The 25,248-nt window shown below is 36.7% G+C and overlaps 2 protein-coding genes across 7 annotated transcripts in view; one reads left to right on the top strand and one right to left on the bottom strand.

The window, feature by feature from the left end:
• The window catches only part of kcnq5b (potassium voltage-gated channel, KQT-like subfamily, member 5b), a 110,052-nt gene extending 95,899 nt beyond the window's left edge, over nt 1-14,153 (top strand). For 2 of the 5 annotated variants that reach the window (XM_051890016.1, XM_051890007.1), the window contains exons 10-14: nt 1,383-1,603; nt 4,475-4,583; nt 8,066-8,197; nt 11,195-11,321; nt 12,322-14,153. In XM_051890016.1, coding sequence (XP_051745976.1) covers nt 1,383-1,603; nt 4,475-4,583; nt 8,066-8,197; nt 11,195-11,321; nt 12,322-13,443 — 1,711 coding nt within the window. In that variant the 3' untranslated portion in view covers nt 13,444-14,153. The remainder of the gene's footprint in view (nt 1-1,382; nt 1,604-4,474; nt 4,584-8,065; nt 8,198-11,194; nt 11,322-12,321) is intronic. The other 3 variants (XR_007929656.1, XM_051890025.1, XM_051890034.1) reach the window with 3 other exon arrangements.
• Nucleotides 14,154-14,389: 236 nt separating this feature from the next.
• On the bottom strand, nt 14,390-20,622 carry eef1a1b (eukaryotic translation elongation factor 1 alpha 1b). Of its 2 annotated transcripts, none has more exons than XM_051890052.1 (8): nt 20,467-20,622; nt 19,199-19,371; nt 18,306-18,485; nt 17,919-18,215; nt 16,930-17,080; nt 16,199-16,455; nt 15,758-15,992; nt 14,390-15,162 (listed from the first exon to the last, which is right to left on the bottom strand). In XM_051890052.1, the coding sequence occupies exons 2-8, from the start codon at nt 19,340-19,342 to the stop codon at nt 15,038-15,040; spliced, it is 1,389 nt and encodes a 462-aa protein (XP_051746012.1). In that variant the 5' UTR covers nt 19,343-19,371; nt 20,467-20,622; the 3' UTR covers nt 14,390-15,037. The 2 variants fall into 2 exon arrangements, with proteins under 2 accessions (XP_051746012.1, XP_051746022.1); XM_051890062.1 differs by having other exon boundaries at nt 20,367-20,514.
• Nucleotides 20,623-25,248: the final 4,626 nt, after the last annotated feature.

Genomic DNA, 25,248 nt, shown 5'->3' with positions numbered 1-25,248 from the left:
AAGTGCACTCTAATTTTTCATCAGACATATACAGTACATTGGGTAGATGAAATATGAAATGGCAAATAATTGAGATGTTTTCATGTTTTCATGTTTTGTCACTTACCAGACAAATGTGATTAGTGGGGGGTTTGACTTCAGTTAGAGAAAGAAAATGATGGAGATGAGAAAGTCAAGTCAGACTTGAATGACTATGTTGCACACCAGGCATACTAAGGCATAGTTTCATCAGTCCAGATAACAAAAAGAGCAAAATTCATTTGCATAATTACTAAGATAGAACTTCAGATTGTGCCATAATAGTTTTGCCTGTATGAACAAGGCCAGATAAAATTATTAATTTATTAAGTGCAAAACAAATACATAAAATTCATCCATTTGTCTTGGTCCATTGTCTGAATGCGAACAACAGATTTCAAAGAGGTGTTTGGAAATGGTGCTTCTGTGGGTTCTAACCAGTTGTTTGTGTGAAACAACCATCCATCCACTCAGTTATGATGCACTACTCATCAATGACCAAGAGGCAATGATACCATAATTAGCATAGTTGCTAATGTGACATTATTGAACAGAAGTGGATGACTCACCGCGGTGCTGCATTTTTGAGTGGCTGCTGCTCTTTTCTCTGAGTCATGTTCAGCTGTCTGACCTATAATGAGTAAACTAGTCATTTTTTAAGTTAGTGGAAGTAAAAATAAAACAATCTTTTGTAAAACCTCACAATACACGGTATATATACACACACCATGGTTGTCCAGTAAAAAAAAAAAAGTCTCCACTTATGCCAATTTTGTACACACACAAGCACAATGCAGATATTTGTTAAACAGAAAGCCTGAGAGTAAGACCAACAGAAAGTCTTGTGTTTGAAGTGTTTGAAATCCAGTTATTTCAACTGAAATTTTTTGAAAAATTTCCCCATGTAGATTCCACAGTGGGTTCAAGTTGGTCACACAATGTCACTGTGTTGACCAACAGAAAGCTGCTTGGGTAGAAACTGACCTTGCTACATTCATCACTACATTATTGACAGATAGATAGACAGACAGACAGATAGATAGATCTATTTCTTATTTCATGGAACATTGTAATTACTTCTAAAGGATTTTTATCCCTCTGTCCTTGACGTTTCTCTAGGGTCTTTCATCTTACAGTACATTACATTTTGTCTTGGCATATATCTGAAGGGCCTTTCATAATGATTGTTTAGAGTTTGTTTGACTGCACTTCTAAGCGAACAATGCAGAGCTAATAAATGACTTGGCCTCCACACTTTTTGTACTTCATGCTGTTCTTTGATGGTCATTGCCATGGCTCATGGCATAAAGGAAAGTGCTGTTCTTTCTTTCACTCTCTTATTCTCTCACTTTTTCCCCTTTTAGTCAGAAACTGAGTTTTAAGGACCGGGTAAGAATGGCAAGCCCACGTGGACAGAGCATTAAAAGCAGGCAGACGTCTGTTACAGACAGACGTTCGCCCGGAGCTGAGATCAGCACTGATGCATCGAGTCCTGCCAAGGTCCAGAAGAGCTGGAGTTTTAATGACCGCACCAGATTCAGACCCTCCCTCCGTCTCAAGAGCCAATCACGATCTACCCCTGAAGGTGAAGCAATTTCTTATTAGAACATTACATTGAACTACTATGTGCATTGACGAAAATTTAACTCTATGATTTTTATTCTACGCTGTTTGTAGTGTAGAAATATAATGAATTCAAGACTGATTAAGACACAATGAAATTCAAAATCTGATCATAACCTGGAAAATCTTCAGATTTTTGAGAAATCGTCCAAGTGACTAGATCATTTTAAAATTTCAGAATTTCAGGATATAACCAGACTAATTACAGTCAACCATGGTGACACAGAGAGCTTTTTGACATGGTGATAATGATTATTAGATTAATTATCATAATTTTTTGGTTGTTAATAAAAATAAAATTTTGTCCCTCTGATTGAGATTATTGTGAATCCAAATGATCCTGATTGGGTCCCAAAGGCCTTTGACTGAATAGGATTAATTACTTTCTCATTTTCTTTTGATCTTTTTTCGTTTGTTTCTTTTATATATATATATATATATATATATATATATATATATATATATATATATATATATATATATATATACAGTGGTGGTCATAATTATTGGCACCCTTGGTAAATATGATCAAAGATGACTATAAAAATAAATCTGCATTGTTTATCCTTTTGATCTTTAATTCATAAAATTAGCAAAAATCTAACCTTTCATTGAAGGAAAAGAATTAAAAGTGGGGGGGAAATCACATTATGAAATAAATGTTTTTCTCCAAAACACGTTGGCCACAATTATTGGCACCCTTTTATTCAATACTTTTTGCAAACTCCTTTTGCCAAGATAACAGCTCTGAGTCGTCTTCTATAATGCCTGATGAATTTGGAGAACACCTGACAAGAGATCAGAGACCATTCCTTCATGCAGAATCTCTCCAGATCCTTCAGATTCCCAGCTCCATGTTGGTGCTTCTTCTCTTCAGTTCACTCAACTCATTTTCTGTAGGGTTCAGGTCAGGGGACTGGGACGGCCATGGCAGAAGCTTCATTTTGTGCTCAGTGACACATTTCTGTGTTGATTTTGATGTTTGTTTTGGATCATTGTCCTGATGGAAGATCCAACCACGGCCCATTATTGGATTTCTAGCTTGTTTTTTTATCTGTTGGTATTTGATAGAATCCATGATACCATGTATCTGAACAAGATGTCCAGGACCTCCAGCAGAAAAATAGGCCCACAACATTAAAGATCTAGCAGTATATTTAACCGTGGGCATGGGGTACTTTTTATCCATGTGTGCACCAAACCCATCTGGTGGGTTTGCTGCCAAAAAGCTCTTTTTTTAATTTCATCTGACCATAGAAGCCGGTACCGTTTGAAGTTCCAGTCGTGTCTGACAACTGAATATGCTGGAGATTGTTTCTGGATGAGCGCAGAGGATTTTTCTTGAAACCCTCCTGAACAACTTGTGGGGACGTAGGTGCTGTTTGATCATTTTTTTTTAAGCTTTCTGAGACTCAAGACTTAACTAATCTCTACAATTCTCCAGCTGTGATCCTTGGAGAGTCTTTGGCCACTCAAACTTTCCTCCTCACCGCGCATTAGGATGATTTAGACACACGTCCTCTTCCAGGCAGATTTGTAACATCTTTAGTTGATTGGAACTTCTTAATTATTGCCCTGATGGTGAAAATGGATATTTTCAATGCTTTAGCTATTTTCTTACAGCCACTTTCTATTTTGTGAAGCTCAACAATGTTTTGCTGCACATCAGAACTATATTCTTTGGTTTTATTCATTGTGATGAATGAATGGATGAATGGAATTTGGCCTTTTCGTTTCCTCATGTTTATACTCCTGTGGAACAGGAAGTCATGGCTGGACAATTTCATGTTCATGATCACCCTGGTGTGCTAAAAAATGTAAATATGAATGGAAACATACTTCAGAGATATTTTACTCATAAAAAATTATGAAATATAGTCATCTTTAATCATATTTACCAAGGGTGCCAATAATTATGCCCACCACTGTATGTATGTGTGTATATATAATATATATATATATATATATATATATATATATATATAGCAAATTATCAGTGTGTAATCATGCCTTGTTGTGACATGATCTCTAGAATTGGGTTTAAAGAATTTATTTTCATTGGACCATTGTCATTCAGGCAAGAGTGCAATAGAGGATTGCAAATGTGATATTGCTTTTATATCAAAGTTCAATAAAAAGGAGCTAATGTTGAACTTATATTTAATTCACAATTGGCAATTACTTGGCAGTTCCAAACTAAACCAATGCAGAATCAACCATTTCGTGTCTAAAAGCAACACACTATCCACCTTATTTTTAACATTAGAATGGTTGCAGCCATTTGTAACTTGAATGTGCCCATTATGATATTGAAAACTGGTATTTCTTATCATATTATTTTAATTTAGTAACTAATTCATAACACACTGGTTTCTAGTGCAAATAGTTTTACCATTTACTGCACTTTGTTATTCTTTTAGTTACAGTATTCACAGAAAATAGCTTACTTTTGTATTGCAAAATAAGGTGGATAAGAGTGTTCCATTCTTGAACAAATCATTGTTTTTGAACAAATCATTGTTTTTGAACAAATCAGTTGAGTGAATGATTCAGTGACTCATAATACGCAATCTGACAGACAAGCAGAGTCTGACAGACAGTTGCTCTCAGATGTTGTTTTGAGTAGATTCTCTTGCTCTTTTTTTAAATAAAAAAAAGTATGGAAATGAATTTTATTATTTATTGGTTTGCTTTTCTCTTGCTTATTACTCTTCCATTTTTCCCCAATTCTTTTCATTTGATGATGGCTTTCACATAATCTCTCCTTTCTGACTGACTCTTTATTCTCTAAGTGCTGATGACTTTTTTGGAATTTTCATTGTGTTTGTCACAGGTGAGGCTAACGTTGGTGTTGATGAGGGTTTTGATGAGAAAGGGTGTCACTGTGACATGTCGGCTGAGGACCTGCCATCCGCACTGAAGACCGTCATCAGAGCAGTGAGGTAAGAGCAACAATTCTTCTCTTAAAGGGTTAGTTCACCCAAAAATGAAAATAATGTCATTTATTACTCACCCTCATGTCGTTCTACACCCGTAAGACCTTCATTCATCTTCGGAACACAAATTAAGATATTTTGATTAAATCCGATGGCTCGGTAAGGCCTCCATTCACAGCAATGACATTTCCTCTCTCAAGATCCATAAAGGTGCTAAAAACATATTTAAAACAGTTCATGTGAGTTCAGTGGTTCTACCTTAATATTATAAAGCGACAAGAATACTTTTTGTGTGCCAAAAAAAAACAAAATAACGACTTTTCAACAATATAGTGATGGGCTGATTTCAAAACACTGCTTCGGAGCTTTGCGAATCGAATCAGTGATTCGGATCTCCTATCAAACGGCTAACCTGCTGAAATCACGTGACTTTGGCGCTCTGAGTCACTGATTCGATTCGTAAAGCTCCGAAGCAGTGTTTTGAAATCGGCCCATCACTATATTGTTGAAAAGTCGTTATTTTGTTTTTTTGGCGCACAAAAAGTATTCTTGTCGCTTTATAATATTAATACTTAATATTTATAATAAGTGGTATAATATTCAAATATTATACCGCTGAACTCACATGAACTGTTTTAAATATGTTTTTAGTACCTTTATAGATCTTGAGAGAGGAAATGTCATTGCTTTGAATGCAGGCCTCACTGAGTCATCGGATTTAATCAAAATATCTTAATTTGTGTTCCGAAGATGAATGAAGGCCTTACGGGTGTAGAACGACATGAGGGTGAGTAATTAATGACATTATTTTCATTTTTGGGTGAACTAACCCTTTAATGCTGCAATATTTCAGAGCTCTGAGACATTACAATTAAAGTTCAGCATTTCATGAGCTATCAGTGATTATTGATATGAATTCATTAAACGTTTCAGCATATAGTGTCAACCGAAACTAATTCCAAGCTATAAATAGTTTTTGTGGCCAAGATGCAGATTATGTTAGATGCATAATAAATGTTTTTAAAGATTAATTGTGTGGATTCGGTGCCACTAATATCAAATGTGATAGCAAAAATTTCACATTTTTTCCTTGAAAGCCCATTGGTCAGCCAAACAGATAGACCACAAACTCACGCCACTGGTTGAGCCAATGTTATGTTGGACCAAGGACTGTACAATATCACAAAACAAGTTGAACAAACTCAGGGTTACATAATGGTTCATTTGACAAACCCAAACAAATCTAACCTGCAAGCATACCACATTGTTCTCCATACATTTTTAATCAGGGTTTGATCTTAAGTATGTGTCCATGTGTGTGGACATAAAATTATGACATTTGCAGAGAACATCTAGTCTTGTGAAACATGTATTGATGTTGCCCAATTTTTGCCAAAATTGGGAAACATCAATCCATGACAATTCTCTGAATAGTTTTTGCATGTTATTGAATGTGGCAATGCTATTGTCTTGGCGGACTAGATTTGCTACTCTGCCTCAGCTGTTTATTATTGCTGCTGCTGCTGCTGCTGCTGCTACTGCTGCAGAGCAAGTATGGACTTGCTACTGCTAATAGATACACAGACAAGCTACTGTAAGATATGCTGCTGTTGCATAAATAGACATTCATAAATACCCCAACAAAGCAGGAACAATAAGAATGACACAATACAAGCCAACACACATGCCTGGTGCTGAGAGTATGTAAAACATGCTGCTGCATTAATAGACACAGGATCAGCAGTGGCCAATCAGCTTGTGCCACGTGGTAATGATGTGACTACTTGCAGATTGCATGTAAAGGACCAGTCTGCAGCCTCTTGAGTTTCATGACTGAACTAGATGTATATACTATGAGCAAAAAATGTGCCATTTTTGAGTGTGTCCCTTTAAATGCAAATGAGCTGTTGCTCCCGGCCCCCTTTCCAGAAGAGGGCGGAGTTTCAAGAACTCATGCTCCGGCATTACGGTAACAACAAAACAGGACAATCTTACACACCAAAACTGTCAGAATGGGCATTCATGTGCAATTTTTAACTAGGAAACTCCTGTTTACGATAACTCCGATAGCACATGAGGGCAGCATCAGCTCTGGATATGAAGTTTGACCATGAAACATTGATATTGGCCCATCTTTCAGAATCAACCTTTGTGAAAATCCAGCATTGAACAGACCCTTGTTGGTGAAGCAGATTGGCACAAACGTACAAGACTTTACCTGCTTTCTTCGGGACATTTCATTCAAAATTGAAATTTAATCACGATGTCCTCAGTGACTCAGATGGCAGGAGTCTATGGTGACTCATTGGTACATTAATACGTCCCAAAACAGCATTTGTAATGTCTCTTTGGCGCAGACATTGTAAAATTCCAGCTGCTACATCGAGGATACAGAAATAGCGGCCTCAGGGCTGTGTCTATGCTAATAGGGCAGATCGTCACCTGTTGTGGGCAGGGCTTCTCCAATTATCTCATCGTAGGGGAGAATGTGAATCAACTCATTTGAAGAGACTGCTTCTGATTTATGATAATTATAAAAAAAGGAGTGAGTGGATTTTTACCATTATAGGCTGGTTGTTTACACACATATTGAGGACACACATCAAACACTGATGTAAAAGTGAATTTTGCATAATAGGTCCCCTTTAAACCTGCTTTGTGATACAGGCTTAAGCAAACTCGAAAAGTGCAATGTTTTGACCGCACCACAAAGCCAGAGTTTACACTTTTCAGGGAAATCAACCTACATAACGTTTACTTAAACCCTGTAGCCTATAAGCTGAGATAGGAGAAAGTATTTTAACAAATACACAAAAATACACACATCACCTTTAATGAATACGGCATTGTCTGCTTGTCAGTCTTATTTAATTATTCTCACAGCCATGAGAGCATGAGATGAATCAGTGTCTCATTATCTCATTTCACTAATTTTACTTTCAAGAAAGAGTACTGTCATCCACACATTTCACACTAGCAACCACGCTCTTTTCTTTTTGTTTTGTCTAGTATGTGTGGGTCAGTGGAAAGTTGATTTCTATTGACAGTATGTGCTCATCTTTTCCAGCCTCTCTATTTTGCTTTTATTATGAAGAATGAAAAATGAACTCACAATCAATAGGGTGTCTTGCTTCACTGAATATTCCAGACTGTAGGTGAAGTGCTGTGGTAACCCTGTAGGTTTCAGCTGGGGCCTGGATGGACTCTGACGTGGATGTGATACCCAGGATGTTGGATTTGTCTATGCTGTCATTTGGTCACCTTAGTTTTCAGAATCATTGCTGTGGTCATGCTGAGTCAACCCAAAATGCAATTAATTTGATTCAAGGCATTGTTTCAGTTTTTGAATTGTCCATTAGAAAATTTATCCTTTACTATTATACTCAGAACAAGAAGACAAATTGGCACATTAAAGGTCTATGCTGTCATATTTGTTTTGAGCTATATACTCCTTAATGGAAGAATAATATTATCATATGGTTCTGCAGGATCATGAAATTCCATGTGGCAAAGAAGAAGTTTAAGGAAACTCTACGCCCATATGATGTGAAGGATGTAATAGAGCAATATTCAGCTGGTCACCTAGACATGCTCTGCCGAATTAAGAGCCTGCAAACAAGGTAAGACTAACCAACTACTGTCTGAACATGTTTTTACTTATATGCAAACTACATACACTAACGTTCAAAAGTGTGGGGTCTGTAAAAATTAGTATTTTTTGTATTTATTTATTTTGGCAAGAAATTAATACTTTTATTCAGCAAGGATGCATTCAATTTATAAAAGTGACAGTAAAGACATTTTACTCTTACAAAAGATTTTTATTTCTATTCATCAAATAATTCTGAAAAAAAAAAAAATGTTATCACAGTTTTCACAAAAATATTAAGCAGCACAACTGTTTTTAAAATTGTTAATAATGAGCAATGTTTCTTGAACACCAAATCAGCATATTAGAATGATTTCTAAAGATCATATGACACTGAAGACTAAAAGGAGTAATGATGCTGATAATTCAGCTTTGCCATCACAAGAATAAATTACATTTCAGTATATATTTAAATATATTTGTTCTTATTTGTTCTTAAGCTTAATGTGTGTACGTGTCTCATGCAATGAAGTAGGTCCACAGGTGTGTATGCAGATTTAAAACATCTTAATTTTTACTTAAACTATTTTTGCCACTGGAAATGATAGGAAAAGGAAGGACTCAAACTTGCATTATTCCTATGAGCGCAAAGTGTGTGCATTAATCACTTGGCCGTATGAATTACAGCTAATAGCAGCACAGTAGGAACATGGGCCATAGCCAATACACAGTCAGTCAATCAAAACTCATTGCAACATTCTAATTATAAATCAGCACTTTCACCCATATCACTTGACAGTCAGTATTCCTTTACAGAGCACAAACAAGCATTTCTAAACATGCAGCCCAATCAACAGAGGTTAGCAGTGGCACAGACAATCAAGAATTTGATTAAGTAAGATCATGTAACATCTGTCTGAACATCACTCATTTTAATGTGAACTAAAACATTTACTCAACAATGAAAATCAAAGAGATTATTAGTTGCCACTTTCATGACCTCTATATTATAGTCACACTGGTATGTCTGGTTCATATTAATGCCATCATGTGGTCTGATGGCCCTGAGGCAGTGGTTATCCTTGATCATATATGGGTCACTGGGTGGTGGGGAAGCCCTGAGGTTTTGCTAGACAATGTGATGTGGAGCGTTTAAGAAGCTATACTGTATATTATTAATGCATATCATTATGAACCATTACTCATCATTGCTACATACATTTTCAACTCAAAACAATCCCTGCACTCAAAAATATGTGCACTGTCCTGCTACATAGCATGAAGAAATGTCAAATGTGTAGAACGTCCGAATACTCAGTATTCTTGATTGACTGGCAATCATATGGAATTCAAATACTGACTAATGTCTTTGGGGGAAAAAAAGCATGTTGAGTTGCACTAATTGAAGAAAAAAAAAATTGTGTTGCATTAATGGTGCTTGCATTGTATTTTCAGGGCTTGCACTTTTGGGGGCTGAAATTCAATATGGTTGTATATTTAAGCTGTGAATATTTCAAATGAAAACATTTCAAACAGAATTTCATTATTTAAAAAATCAAGAATCTGAATTCACCTTCCAGACTTAATTTCCAAAGTATTCAGTATGTTTAAAAATACAACCTATAATATTCGACAGGCAATTTTTAGTAAAATTTATTTCACTGTAAAAAATTCACTTCGGCAAATTCAGTGGTTCAAATTCAGCAGAATATTCAACATTGCACATCTGGCAACTGCAGGAATAGCTATAGAGTACAGATGTATAATCTCCATCTGCCGTTAGTCACCTAACCAGCAGGTGGTGCAAGCGGGTGATGACAAAGACCATATCACCAGGTAGAGTCATTCATTCATTCATTCATTCATTCATTCATTCACAAAAACTGATTTACAGAAATGGAGCAAGCAGTAAGTATATGAGATCAATCAATCAATCAATCAATCAATTAATCTACCTGTTGTTTTGGTCTTTGTCATTACCCACTTGTACCACCTGCTGGTTTGGTGCACTGTTATTGCAATGTTTGTTTGTTTGTTTTTTGTAGTTGTTGTTGTTTTCAATTAGTGCAATTCAACCTGCTTTTTTGTTTCAAAGACATTAGTCATTATTTTACTTCCATACAAGCAATGCTCAAATGACATGGCATCTACTGCGATTCTCAAGTGTGCAGTAAGTGGACACTTTTCCCATAAGAAAAGATGCAGTCTACTTCAAAAAGACAATATGTGCCAAGTGGCTCTTTTTAAGACATTTTTTTGTCTTTATAACCATGGCAGGTCTTCTGGTCACAAAAATGTATCTTTTTATTATATTTCTTCACTGAAGCCTAGTGAAGTCAAATTATCAAGGTTTTAATGAAGTGGGACTAGTGCCACCTTGTGACCAAAACCAGACATTACAGTTCCTGACATTCTTCATAGTCTAAATCAGTGGTTCTCAAACCTGTCCTGGGGACCCCTCACCACTGCACATTTTGGATGTCTCCCTCATCAGACACACACCATTCAAGTCTTGCAGTCTCTACTAATGAGCTGATGAGTTGAATCAGGTGTGTTAGATGAGGGAGACATGCAAAATGTGCACTGATGGGGGGTCCCCAGGACAGGTTTGAGAAACACTGGTCTAAATCAGGGGTCTCCAAACTCGGTCCTGGAGCACCACTGTCCTGCAGAGTTTAGCTCCAACTTGCCTAAACACACCTGCCTGGAAGTTTCCAGTATGCCTAATTAGACCTTAATTAGCTGGTTCAGGTGTGTTTAATTGGGGTTGGAGATAAACTCTGCAGGACAGTGGCCCTCCAAGACCGAGTTTGGCAACCCCTGGTCTAAATGAACAGCAAGTCAAATGAGCTGCGAGTCTATGCAATTTTGAATTCCTCACTGCATATTTCAGTGTACAAGATAATAAATTCAAAAAAATGATTTCAAATCTTGAATCTTGTAGTACTAATAGTAGCAATTTATAGTTTCAGTTCTCTGTGTACTCATTTCATTCCTGTCTCTTTCTGCTAATGTCTCTCACTTTCAGGGTGGATCAGATTCTTGGTAGGGGCCAAATGCCTGTGGATAAGAAGGTCAGAGAGAAGTTGTTATCTGATGGAGACATTCTGGAAGATGTGAGCATGTTGGGAAGGGTGTGTAAGGTAGAGAGACAGGTGAGTATAGAGACACTCGGATAAACAATGCATTACACAAACCAGTGTATGTTGGATCATTCCATCTTTTTTAAATTTTTGAATACTGCACTGGTATTCAATATAACAGAAATGAGACAGTTTGTTGCTTGACCTATGAGCAGTTTTAGCCCAGTGGATGTTTAGAAAATAAAGTCTCTTACAACACACTTTTCAGACTCCCACTAGTTTGTCCATTAACAATGTTCAACAGTGGACATACATGTATCACAGGTGATTTTTTTTTTTTTTTTTTTTTTTTTTTGAAAATAATGGTAAGCCTCATTTCTATTATGAAATATTATTTGTGTTTAAAGGGTTAGTTCACCCCAAAATTATAACTCTGTCATTAATTATTCACCCTCGTGTCGTTCCAAACTCATAAGACTTTTGTTTATCTTTGGAACACAAATGAAGATAATGCTAAAAGCACGTAAAATCAAGATCAATCTTTTTCCCCCAAAGTTTGAAAAAAGGCAGCTTTCTATCATGAGAACTCTCTAAATAGATTAGCATAGTAATGGATATATCAGTGTTAATGTATTTGGTATTGGCAGAACAGATCTGCTACGCTGCTGCTGTTGTTGGTTATTGCAATACATTCACAGACAAGTTGCTGTGAACATGTAAGATATACTACTGCCGCATAAACAGCATACATGAAAATTACCTGTAGTACATCTATACAGGTGGAACTGGGGGAGGTGGAGGGTTTATGATTGCTGTAAACAATCACAGAACCAAACTATTTAAATATTGAGCAAGCAAGCTCATTGGCTACAGATGCAACAGAGACCAATCAGCTTGTGCCATGTAGTAAATTATGTGATAGCTAGAAGATAACAATCTATCATCTAGAGTTACATGACAGAACTAGATATTTGACCTTGAGTCAAAAGGTTGAGAATCACTGTATTAAACAACATAAACATAATGTTTTCTGACAAACAATATTTCTGTGTTCCATATATCATCTCTATAGGTACAGTCTATTGAAGCTAAGTTGGACTCTTTGCTGGACATCTACCGGCAGGTTCTGCAGAAGGGTTCGTGCTCTGCCCTCACTCTCTCCTCTCTTCCTCCTTTTGGGTTGGAGGAGACTTCAGACTATCAGAGCACCATCCTTAGTAAGGATCTCTCTTGCTCCTCCCAGGTCAGCCAGTCCATCTGTGGCAATCATCCCAGGGCTCTCCAACTAATATTAGCCCCCAGTGAACTCAACCTCAACCAGAACAACTCCACAACATCTTCCCCTGGGCTCAATCCAGCCTCTGCCTCGCCTTTTAACCCATCAACCTTCCAGGTCCCTTCAACCCCATCCATGGAGTGTCCATCAGCACAAGGTAGTCCATCTCAAAACCTCACCGCCAACAGCTTTCACTCTTCTGTAGTCCATTTTCCATGCATTGGTCAACCACCTCCACCTCTTCCATCAACAGCCTCTTCAAAATTTCAACTCTCGCCTGTTCCTCCACAACCAGGCCATGCCCGCAGCATGGGACCCTCTAGGTCAGACCCTGCCGACTACGCCAAATCCTGCTTTAGAGGAGTCGGGATAGACTTTGGGCTTAACTCTAGTATGGGCTGCAAGCTTCAGCAGAAAACCAGACCGAATTCTAAAGAAGACAGTTCTTGGAGGAGACATATAAGCCTGGATGCAGAGGTGGAGATGGACCCCCTTGTTCCAGTTTCGACTCTTGTCCCGGTTCAAGGCCACAGCAGTGGGGATAGAGGACTGGGGAAATCCCTCTCCGTGCAGGACCTCATGCAGCCCGCTCTAGAGGGTCTGGACACGCATTCTAGTCAGGCTAGTTTCTCCACTAGTGTTAGCAGCAGCCAGGACTCTTCAGCTGGGGGCATTGAGATGGGAGTAGCAGGCTGGGGAGAAGCTGATCTCTTCATCAGCGATAGAGACCTGGAGGTCTCAAAGACACATACTCAAGGGCTCGACTTTCTTTCTCAGCCCCCCATTGATGCATCCTACTCCTCTGAGCTGCTTAGGACAAGTACTACGACTGCTGCTAGTCACAACCTAGCTGGTGGACATTCACCCAATACGGGCAGCAATGAGACTATGAATACGCCACATGTTCGACTAAAATAACGCAATCTCTAACGTGTTCTTAGAAACTGCCTCTGATGGAATGAAACTTTGATATGAGAGCTTATTTTATTTTGGAGGCTTTTTTGTATTTTTATGAGGGCAAAGTAAATTTAGATCATTTTTTATACATGTTTTAATAGTTTGGTTTATTTAAAAGAAATATTTTGTATAGGTCACCATACATGACATATCATTGCATGCATTGTTCTTTTTCAAATGTACTGTAACATTTTTTTTAAAAACTAACAGAATGTGGTAGATTAATAATCAACCTGCTGAAAATTATCAAAATCGGAGATGGCATGAACTCATTAGACTGCATGAACACTGCATGTCTTCAGCATACAAAAACACAGTCTCATTACAAAAAGCCTCGTCAACCCCAAATTTACAACCTGCCTAAAAATAGAAAAAAAAAATGGTCAGAACATATTTTGCACTTTCTGAATTTATCATTGTATTAAAATGTAATTTACTTTTATGTAAAAAAAGTGCCAGAAACTTTGAACAAAACTGATGCTGCTGAAAATTGTACAGTTTTGATAAAGCAGATTAAATGTTGAGAGAAGCACCTGATAGTTTCCATACTACATTAGTTGCTGTTTTTTGTAATTAATTCTGATCACTGCAGCTGCAGCCCAACTTAATATCCTGTTAGTTTTGTGAATATAAATTAACAATAATAAAATAGCTATTATGAATCATTTTAATACATTGTATATATGTGTGTAATTTATTATTATTCATAATAAATGTTATTTTATTATTGTTGTTAATTATAGATGAGTATATTTGCTAATAATCTTTTTTTTTTTCATTACATATTTTTTTAGTCACCAAAATCTGACCTAAATACAATAGCATACATGCCTATACTCATCAAAGATGATTGTGAAAATGTCTTCTGTTGTTGTTATTTCTTTGTCTAGTAGTTTAGAAGCAGACATCAGAGTTCAAATGTATTTTATTGTTGGTTATGAACCGACATACATTAGATAATGGAGAATAATATTCTCGTTAAAGTACACGAGTGCAAGTGCAAACAAGATAGCTCATGCTTGTTCAGAGTGCTGTCGGGGTAGAGAGTAAAGTGCGCTAGCTACTTTATTTTCATGCGCACAGAAAAAATCTATGCACACAAAAAAAAGACTTAAAGCTACATCACGACACATCAAATCAGAACAGACTAACAAAGAATGTTCTACCTATTGGACTAGAAGCTGGAACAGTTAGCTAATACTGTAAGCAAGGTCACATAAGCAATGTTAGCAAGAGGGTTTAGGGATTGCACACAAGCTGGGATACAGGATAAACAAAGCTTACTCCACACTCCCACTAGAGGCAGATCTTCTTAAAGTGCTTATAACAATTTAACAATAGAACAAATACCACAACAAAGACTTAAATTTCAAAATAAACATGAATAAACATAAACATACTTCACTATTGTAATCATTGTCAAGCAGGCGCAAGTTTTACTTTTCCTTCTTCTGCTTTTGCGATGCATTTTGATAAATAACCAAGCTTTGTTTATGGAGTTGAAAAGAGGAGGGATGGTGTGGCTGACCCAAGTGTTCGCAGCCCAGCACAACATTCATTTGTTCTTCTGGGCCTTTTGGGCAGATTTTGTGACCTTCCCAGAGGTAGGGGTCTTCTTCTCAACACCCTTGATGACGCCCACTGCTACGGTCTGACGCATGTCACGCACTGCAAAGCGACCTGGGAGATGAAGATAATCAGAAAAACCGAGCTTAGTTATGATTATAAATCAAGGGTCTTTAATCTCTTTGAGGCCAAAAACCCCTTTGTGGACAAAGAGAGACTGTGCAACACCCTGGTTAATATTGCATTTTAAGCCTGGAAAGTACATTTACATACTACAAAAAATGAATTTATATACACCTTATTAATGTATTAACAAAAAATTGGCTAACATAATTGGCAGACTCCCTGTTTAAGACCTGCTAAAATTTTGTAATTTATTATTGTAATTATTAATTATTTTGTGAGAGCCATAGCCTATTTGGGTGCAAGTTTCAATCCTGGCTAAAAGTCCTTGTGTTCCCAAAGTGTTCCCCTCTTTTCTCTCCTATTACTTCCTGTCCAAACTGTCTGTCAAATAAAGGAAAGAAATGCCCAAAAATAAAACTTTAAAAAACTATTATTGATAATTTTGTGCCCGCCCTGGAAAGAGTGAAATATTGGTGAAAAATTCAGGTGTCTTTGCAGTAGGAGTGACCTTGGTAAACATTTTTATAGTAAACATACTAGAGGAATTTATAACTTTAAATCCAAATTAGGATATGATCCTTACCAAGAGGAGGATACTCAGAGAAACTCTCCACACACATGGGTTTGCCTGGTATCATATCTACAATAGCAGCATCCCCAGACTTCAGGGACTTGGGATTGTCTTCTAGCTTCTTCCCAGAGCGACGGTCAATCTTTTCCTTTAACTCGGCAAACTTACAGGCAATATGAGCAGTGTGGCAGTCCAGCACTGGGGCATAACCAGCACTGATCTGACCTGGATGGTTCAGAATGATCACCTGACCAGAGCAGAAAGTGGATTAGTGAATAGTTTGTAATGACACACAACCTCTGAATAAAAGTGCAGTTTAAAAAGATAAACATCTTGTTTGTTAGACCCTAACAGCCACATTCAGAACTCCCTTCTTGCAAAAATTAGATCATGAATTGTGTCAGTAGGCTCTGTAATTGTAACCCTATAAAAACACATAACTATGATCTTTACCTGAGCCGTGAAACTCGCCGCCTCCTGTGGAGGATCGTTCTTGCTGTCACCTGCAACGTTCCCACGTCGGATATCTTTGACTGAGACATTCTTCACGTTAAATCCCACATTATCCCCTGGAAGAGCTTCAGATAGAGCCTCGTGATGCATCTCCACAGATTTCACCTCAGTGGTCACGTTCACAGGTGCAAATGTCACAACTAGACCAGGTTTCAGAATGCCTGTCTCTACACGTCCCACAGGCACAGTACCAATTCCTACACAGTCACAGAAAGAGTGCAAACGTAAAAGAGGGATGTTTGTTGGTGTAATTTACTGGAAATATCAGTGTTATCTTTGCGATGTCAGTTATTTTATCTCTTAAAATATCCTTGTGGGATTATCATACTTAAAGGCGATGTAAAACTATCCCATCCTAATATACATAAGCCTGGTTTCACAGACAGGGCTTAGATTAAGCCAGGAGCAGGCCTTAGTTAATTTAGGACATTTAAGTAGCTTTTATAAACGTGCCTTAGAAAAAACATTTCTGGTGTACATCTGCATTTTTGTCTTGGACTAGGCTTAAGCCTGGTCTGTGAAACTGGACAATAGAAAACTATAAGTCGTTCATAGTTCACACATCTTTACAAGAAAAAGATTAGCTATTTTGTGCAGTGTGCATATGATCTTAAAGTTCCTTTTAAACAAGTGTTCTTATTGAGACCCTTTCAGTTTGGGTGTCCTTATACCTCCTATTTTGTACACATCCTGCAGTGGGAGTCGGAGGGGTTTGTCAGTGGGGCGGGTTGGAGGCTGAATGGCATCCAGAGCCTCCAATAGAGTCGTTCCAGAGGCACTCCCATCCTTACGAGTGATCTTCCAGCCCTTGAACCAGGTCATCTACAGAGACAACATATTATTGTAGCCAGTTAATTGAAGGTTTTGGACATTTGGAAGCTCTTAGGAAACACAATGTAGGAGTTATACACTACTGTTCAAAACTTTGGCGTCAGTCAGATTTTTTTTTTAAGTAAATTGATGCTTTCATTCAGCAAGGGTGCATTCAGTTGATCAAGCGTGACAGTAAAGACATTTATAATGTTACAAAATATGTCTATTTCAAATAAATGCTGTCCTTTTGAACTTTCACCAGAAGGTGAAAATGAACTTACCAGAAGAATCCTGAAAAAATGCATCACATTTTCCATAAAAATATTAAGCAGCACAACAGTTTTCATAATTGATAATAAGAAATTTTCATCTCATTAAAAATAAAGGTAAATGTAAATCAGCATATTATAATGATTTCTGAAGGATCATGTGACACTGAAGACTGGAGTAATGGCTTCTAAAATTTCAGCTTTGCCATCACAGAAATAAAATACATTTTAAAAATATATTAGAATAGAAAACAGTTCTTTTAAACTGTAATAATATATCACAATATGACTGTTTTACTGTGTTTCTGATCAAGTAAATACAGCCTTAGTGAGCACACTTCATTCAAAAACATTAAAAAATCTTACCGACTCCTATTTTTTGAATGGTAGTGTATATATTGTATGCATAGCATACACTAATGCATAATATTTAATCTACAAATAACATAAGTATAATCAATAAGAGGTTGGCTTGCAACGAGCTATATTATGCCAGTGATATTAATTAATATCTAAAACTATAGAGTCTATTATTGATAATATGAAAGATATACATCTTTAGGTAATATAACACTGACATTTGGGCTGGCCTCCAGCATGTTATCCCCATTCCATCCGGAGATTGGCACAAATGCCACAGTATCGGGGTTGTAGCCGATTTTCTTGATATAAGTGCTGACTTCTTTCACAATCTCCTCATAGCGCTTCTGGCTGTAATTGGGTTCCGTAGAGTCCATCTTGTTGATGCCCACGATCAGTTGTTTGACACCCAGGGTGTATGCCAGCAAGGCATGCTCACGTGTTTGCCCGTTCTTTGAGATACCAGCCTCAAATTCACCAACGCCAGCCGCCACAATCAACACAGCACAGTCTGCCTGTATCAAGAGAAATGAAAGATTATTAAAATACTTTGATGGAATAAAGAGTAACTTTTTTGCTCGGCTGTTACGTGATTATATAAAAACCTGTGAGGTGCCAGTGATCATGTTCTTAATAAAGTCTCTGTGTCCTGGAGCATCAATGATGGTGACATAGTACTTGCTGGTCTCAAACTTCCACAGGGAGATGTCGATGGTGATCCCTCGCTCTCTCTCAGCTTTGAGCTTGTCAAGGACCCAAGCGTACTTAAAGGAGCCTTTTCCCATCTATAAAAGGTGATGAAAAATATGTTTAGAGAAAGATCTGTAACTGAATCACTTCTGTCGCACAAGTGCATTATGCAACAGTTATTTTCAGACTTCCAATTTGATAGGTCACACAGCGCTCCAACAGCACAGTTATGTCAGTATTTGTATCACTTCACTGGTTTTTGTGGCGTTACAGACCAGAGTATGTGAGTGGTGCAAAAATGGAAATTAAATGGGAAGCAAAGTTGTGGCATTTTGCCTGGAAATTTAGTATTAAGTTTGATACTACCAAATTTTGTCAAGAAAAAAACTATTAATCTCAGTGTTTTTGTCCATACACTGAAAGTCAGTGGTGTCCAGTGTTGTTTTAGACCACATTGACTTTCATTGTTTGGACAAAAACAGTTCTTCATTCTTTAAAATATCTATTTTTCTGGAAAAAGTCATACAGAGGGGCGAATACATGACAGAATATAATTTTTGGGTGAACTATCCTTTTAAGTTATTGGATCTTAACTTATTGTTTATAGAACTGATTATAAAGCAAACTTACACTCAAAATCTGTGACTCATGCTGATATTCAGCACTCTTGGTTGTTTGATATTGCTTAAGTAGCTCATCTTTCACACAGTGGGCCTCTTTGAATAATTATAAACATTAACTGTCTATGATAACACTGCAACAACTTGTAGCTATATCTATTTGGTCTTGCATATTTGGATTGCTATACCTCAGCAGCTTCCTTCTCAAACTTTTCAATGGTCCTCTTGTCGATGCCTCCACACTTGTAAATGAGGTGGCCAGTGGTGGTGGACTTCCCTGAGTCCACATGGCCAATGACCACGATGTTGATATGGAGCTTCTCCTTACCCATTACTGGGCTCTCATTGGGTTACAGTCAGCCTACAACAGGAAAAAACGAAACTAAATAATTCATCATACAAATAAGTTATTTATAATTGCGCTCGGATGTAGGCTACTGAAACAACCACATAATATAGCACTATATACTCTTTCATATTTTGTCAACTCTTCTTTTTTCAGTTCATTTACAAATCAATTTTTGACTGAAAGTTTTTTTTTTTTTTTTTCTTCAGAATGGCCATAGACCAACTATCAGTGAGTTTCAATGTCATGCTAAAAACAAACACTGTATAATAACATGTACAGACTCTCATATGATTAATTGATAATACTTTATAGCAGTAGATAGTAAATCTCTGTTCATATTATTATGAATGTAGTTTAGAATAAAGGATGAAGGTTATATAAATGTGTCCTTTGTCTTAGAAAGGAATCTAGTGTCGAGAGTTTGGAAATTGTTAGTACAGCAATGACCTCTACATTTAAATTTATGAATTACAAAATTCCTATTTAAATTAATTAATATTTTAAATCATGTGTCGGCAACTTTTGACCTAAATTATTCAAATTCTTGAGATAAATCGGCTAATGTCACAGTATCCTTGAACGCTTGTCCATGTTTTTTCCCAGCGTTGTCTGAGTTACAATGTATCAGCGCGGGCCACATGCCGTATGCGGCAAAACTTGACATGTAGCCTAAATAAAACGTCAAAATATTTTATTTCAGAAAATTTTAAGTATTTTTTCTTATATAGTCTCTATTTTATTAATAGTTCATAATCATTCCCATATTCACCTCATACCGAACAAATATGTCATGGTTATGTAATAATGTCATGCATGTACAGTATGAAGATGCTACACCATGAAAAGCGTGTGGCCTGATAGTCTGCTTGCCAAAGAGCAAAGATGGCACGAGAATAAGAGGATATAAATGTTGTTTCCACAACAGACAATATCAGTTGCATCAGCGCCATGTTCTGTATTATGTCCTTACTAGAAATAAAACTCAAATCGCTGCACATCATGCATACCCAATAAATCATTCGACCGCTTAGCTCCACCGGCAAGTAATTATAAAGCGTTAATGTATACAGAAAACGTAGAGAGGGTGTGTTTTTTCAGGTGTCCAACCTTGGAGAGAGGCGCCTGTAGTCCAGGACAGCAGGAGCGAGAGTCGCGACGCGTTACTCTTGTTGTATCAGATATTGCTGCCTAGGTGCCGCTGATGTCGTCGTGCCAAGAAAGGAAGTTTCTAGCTGTTCCACTAGAGGGAGCTGTCGAATAACACATGTACAGTGTGACCATGTGTAGCGTATTTAAGTTTTCAATGTGTTAAAGGGATAGTTCACCCAAAAATGAAAATTCTGTCATCATTTATTCAACTTCAAGTTGTTCCAAACCTGTATGAATTTCCTTCTTCTGAAACAAAAGAAGTTTTTCTTTTTTTTTTTTTTTTAAAGAATATGGGTAACCAAACTGTTTATGGGCCCAAATGACATCCAATATGAAAAAGAAAAAAAAACTATGAAAGTCAATGGGGAACATCAACTGTTTGGTTACTGACTTCAAAATATTTTCTTTTGTGTTCAGCAGAAGAAAGAAATTCATACAGGTTTGGAACAACTTTAAGGTGAGTAAATGATGACAGAATTTTCATTTTGGGGTAAACTATCCCTTAACTTTTGCATGATGTTGTTTCTTTAGCTTTTTTGTTACCACAAGATCATATTAAAAACTGTTTTTGAAACATTTTACCATGAAACCATGGTACCATCATTTATTTTGCCATATTTCCAATTCATTTTATGATTATAATTTACTGTTTAATTATTCCATCCCCAGATTCTCAATCTTAAAATATGAAAATCAACCATAAACACTAATTATAACATCTAAAAAACTATGAAAATATATATCACCTCTGATCTCTCATGGGAAAGGAGAAATTTCAAATGACAATAAATAAATAAATAAAAATGCTGCAACACAGTGTCAGTGTCCATGATTAATTGATCTCACTTTGTGTTTGCTAAAAATAAGTGATTTCACTCAAAATCCTCCCCTTACCAGACATCAAAAAGTTTGTTGCATTATAGGCCTATTAGTCTTCACTTTAGTCACTGAAATCACACAATAAAGTGACAATAACGGCTTTATAAACTTAGATTAGAGAAAAAAAAAAAAAAAAAACATCTCAGTCATGCAAGATTTGAAATTGCAATCCAAAAAAAAGCACAGTACATTCCTCTGATCCACAACATCTCATTTTCAGATGAGAACCTGAGCCCATCTAGAGCCTGTTGCCCTTTCCTTCAGCTATACCTGGGTTATACAAGAATTATATGGTATTTGATATAATAAAGACGACCATAAGCCAAAGCCGCTGTGGTACAACTATGTAAATACATACACCCATTGTTTGATGAGTGTTTGGTGCTGTTATCATTATTACGGCCTGTTTAATCATCTACCCAGTTGCTATTACACGAAGTGACTCGAGCCAGTAAATAACATCATTCACAAATGGAATCCCACTGTACCTGCCAGTAACTTTCCAAGAGCTCTGAATGTCAGCCTGAGATGAAAAACTATCAAGGTGTTTATCTGTGAACATACCTTTGACTTGAGCCTTAAAGAGTTAGTTCACTCAAAAATGAAATTTCTGTCATTAATTACTCACCCTCATGTCGGTCTAAACCCGCAAGACCTTCGTTCATCTTCGGAACACAGATATTTTTGATGAAATCTGAGAGGTTTCTTTATCCCCCAGCAACATAATCACTACATTCAAGGTCCAGAAAAGTGATAAATACATAGTTAAAATAGTCAACGTGACTGCAGTGGTTCAACCTTAATTTTATGAAGTGACGAGAATACTTATTGTGTGCAAAAACAAAACAAAAATAACGACTTTATTCAATTTATTTATTCAAGACTTTATTTATTTCTCCCCTGTCATTCTCCTACGCTGTTTACATTGTATAGACAGTGCAGGCTTCTGTGTTCTACGTCAGAACACCAACTTAGTATTGGTCGACGCTGACCGTTGGTCGAATACTGAGTTGGCGTTCTGACGTAGAACACGAAGCCTGCACTGTCTATACAATGCCGACTCAGTATTTGTTTTTGCGCACAAAAAGTATTCTCGTCAATTCATAACATTAAGGTTGAACCACTGTAGTCACGTGGACTATTTTAACGATATCTTTACTACTTTTCTTTACCTTGAATGTGGTAATTATGTTGCTTTTGATGGGGAATAAAAAAAAACCTCTCAGATTTCATCAAAAAATATCTTAATTTGTGTTCCGAAGATGAACAAAGGTCTTACGGGTTTGGAACAACATGAGGGTGAGTAATTAAGAAATTTCATTTTTGGGTGAACTAACCCTTTAAAAACATATAGGTGTCAAAAGCCATGACCTCAGATAAACTGTGCTCTATGAATGGAGACTTACAATGTCTGAATCTGAGAATTTTGATGCCACAACTAATATGTCCCTTTGGAATCACATGTTACAATAGTAAATAAAATAAAAAATAAACATTTAACTCACACTTTATTATCCATCTCAGTTTTGCATAAGCAACAGGAAAAACACCCAAGCCTTATATTTAGATATTTTGTCTTTCTTTCTAAACTTTTTAAGGTATGATTCTACAAGTGCATCTTTTGTAAATAAAAGAGACTAAATTTAGCTTAAAGTGGGAGTCTTCGTTGTTATCAGTGTTATGTGCATGATTAATTATGAACAAAGTGTAGCAGGCCAAAACACGTGGGAAACTTTAAGTTCTAAATTAAGAATTGTAAATAGATCACCATCTGTGTCTCTGTAGTGCCATCACCCCTCGGATCTCTCAGAACAGCTCGCTGTATGCTATATAAAGTCCTTCATATATATCTGATCCATGGAGCTGAGAGTATGGAAATGTGAGATTCCATGGTTAATTTTAAATGTTATCTCACTGTATTCATTAACTAACACCCCCATAGTATATCTACTGCAAATAATTGTCTCAATAAATATTTTAGATTTCATTGTGTGGGCTGGCTGTCTATACAAAGATAAAGCCTATGTTAGACTGGGGTGGTTTATAAAAGAATTCCTGTTGAAACTTCAGTCCAAAACCAAGGTTTATTTATATCCCTAATGAGGTCAGGGAAACTCTTACAGCCATTGACATATGCTTGCATGTACAATATACAACAATTCAGCACTGTTGAAAAAAAGTAACAGAAAAAAATTCAAGCTTTAATGAGCGCTTAAGTGTTTTTTTCCAGAAATATTAAAAAAAATAATAATATTTTTTTTTACCAGAATCTTGTTTTCTGATTAAATCTGACCATCAACATTGTGAGTTTGTTTTTATATCATCTCTCATTTGCTCCAAACAAGATTGTTTTATTGTGAAGATGGGAGAACATTCATGCAACAGTTCATTTCTTAATAAATGTATTGTACTCCAGTTCTAGCTAATTTTCTCGAATCTCTCTCTCATTCTCTCATCCTTGCTGCCTCTATGATTGGGTGATATTTTTATAAATCTAGGTCCTGAGGCCACCTGGGGAAAACAGCACCAAATTCAGGCCATGTAACAAACCCGAGCCGAGCAAAAAGGACTTCGACGATGATGCGTCATATCACAACTTTCCTCAAACAGAAACAAAACACAGGTCATGACATAGTGAAACAAGACTAACAGCTCAGCAGCACAGACTACAGACACCTGTTTCATTCATCAAATCTGGATTGAGATCTAAAGCTTTTTGTTTTTCATTGGAAAGGAATATCAAAGATATGGTAAGTGTACCTTTTCCTTTTTTGTCTGCCAAAACTCTTTCTTTTGCTTTCTTTTTTTTTTAAATAAAGGAATGCATCTGATTACATAACTGAAGTATTGTGGGTTTAGTTTAAGACAGTTTTCTCACTGATGCTGAATGGAAAGCAGACCAGAGATCTCTAAGAATGAACCTCGTGACACATTTAATTGGAATTATTTTTCCCAGACATAACAGTGTAAGCTATTCAGACCTGCAACATACAATCTCAGAGAGTATTTAATTCCAATTAATATTGGATTACACCCTGCAGTTTCTGGAATATTTTTGTTTTACATCAGTAATCATCGTGCAGTTTCAAATGGAACTCAATGCTTCAGTTATGCTGATTGTCACTGTGAACAGCGGATCAGCAGAGATAATCTACTTTCAATATGTAGTTATTAAATGCCATCTGCTAGAGGCTTCATATGGTCACTGAAATTTACAATGGAACACAGTCCACACCAAGACAAACAGGAGGGAGACAAAATGTCTAGAGCAAAATGGTTTATCATAAATCTTAGCGTCATTTTATTGGCAGTTTACAGTGTCAGTATAGCGAACAGTGATTTTGCCTTGTTCTCTTGTCTTTTGCATTATGCTCAGATTTGTTTTGTGTTAATGACATTTAGCCTATTTGAATGCACTGCTGTTTCAAACCTTCTCTCCTTCTTTACTTTCAGCTCCTTTTCTTTTCATTTGTCCTCTGCTCCACTTGACTCATCTCAGAAGCACTAAGATGGTGACCTACTTGTAATTGTCAGGGAGATTAAACTCAAGATATGGCAGCTATGTTCCCGAAAATGCTGGTGCACTGGAACCAGTCTGATTTGAGTTCCCATAGGTCTATTTCAGTTTTGGAAAGAGATTTTTTTTAATAGCCTATATATTTCAGATCCAAGAAAAGAGAAAATTTGGATTTCATCTTCAAACTATTAAAATATTGTAAAATTTACTCTTTTTTTTTTCACTCAGAAAGGATTTTGGGGTCATTTTAAAATCAGTGTATCTTTACATTTCGAATCTTATACAATTTACCGAAAGCGTTTTTTGTCATTTTTTTCAAATATGTAATGTCTATAATAGGCTAT

Source organism: Ctenopharyngodon idella, chromosome 1 (genome assembly GCF_019924925.1).
Source record: "Ctenopharyngodon idella isolate HZGC_01 chromosome 1, HZGC01, whole genome shotgun sequence".
In the NCBI taxonomy this organism is placed as follows: domain Eukaryota; kingdom Metazoa; phylum Chordata; class Actinopteri; order Cypriniformes; family Xenocyprididae; genus Ctenopharyngodon; species Ctenopharyngodon idella.
This window is presented reverse-complemented; position numbering and strand designations above follow the sequence as displayed.

What these genes read in the sequence shown, in the direction of transcription:
- eef1a1b (XM_051890052.1), bottom strand. Translation starts at nt 19,342, where the DNA reads ATGGGTAAGGAGAAGCTCCATATCAACATCGTGGTCATTGGCCATGTG. An exon ending in GGATGTGTACAAAATAGGAG is followed by an intron (nt 16,456 to 16,929) that starts GTATAAGGACAC and finishes GTGACTGTGTAG; the next exon opens with GAATTGGTACTGTGCCTGTG. An exon ending in CGGCGAGTTTCACGGCTCAG is followed by an intron (nt 15,993 to 16,198) that starts GTAAAGATCATA and finishes TGCTCTGGTCAG; the next exon opens with GTGATCATTCTGAACCATCC.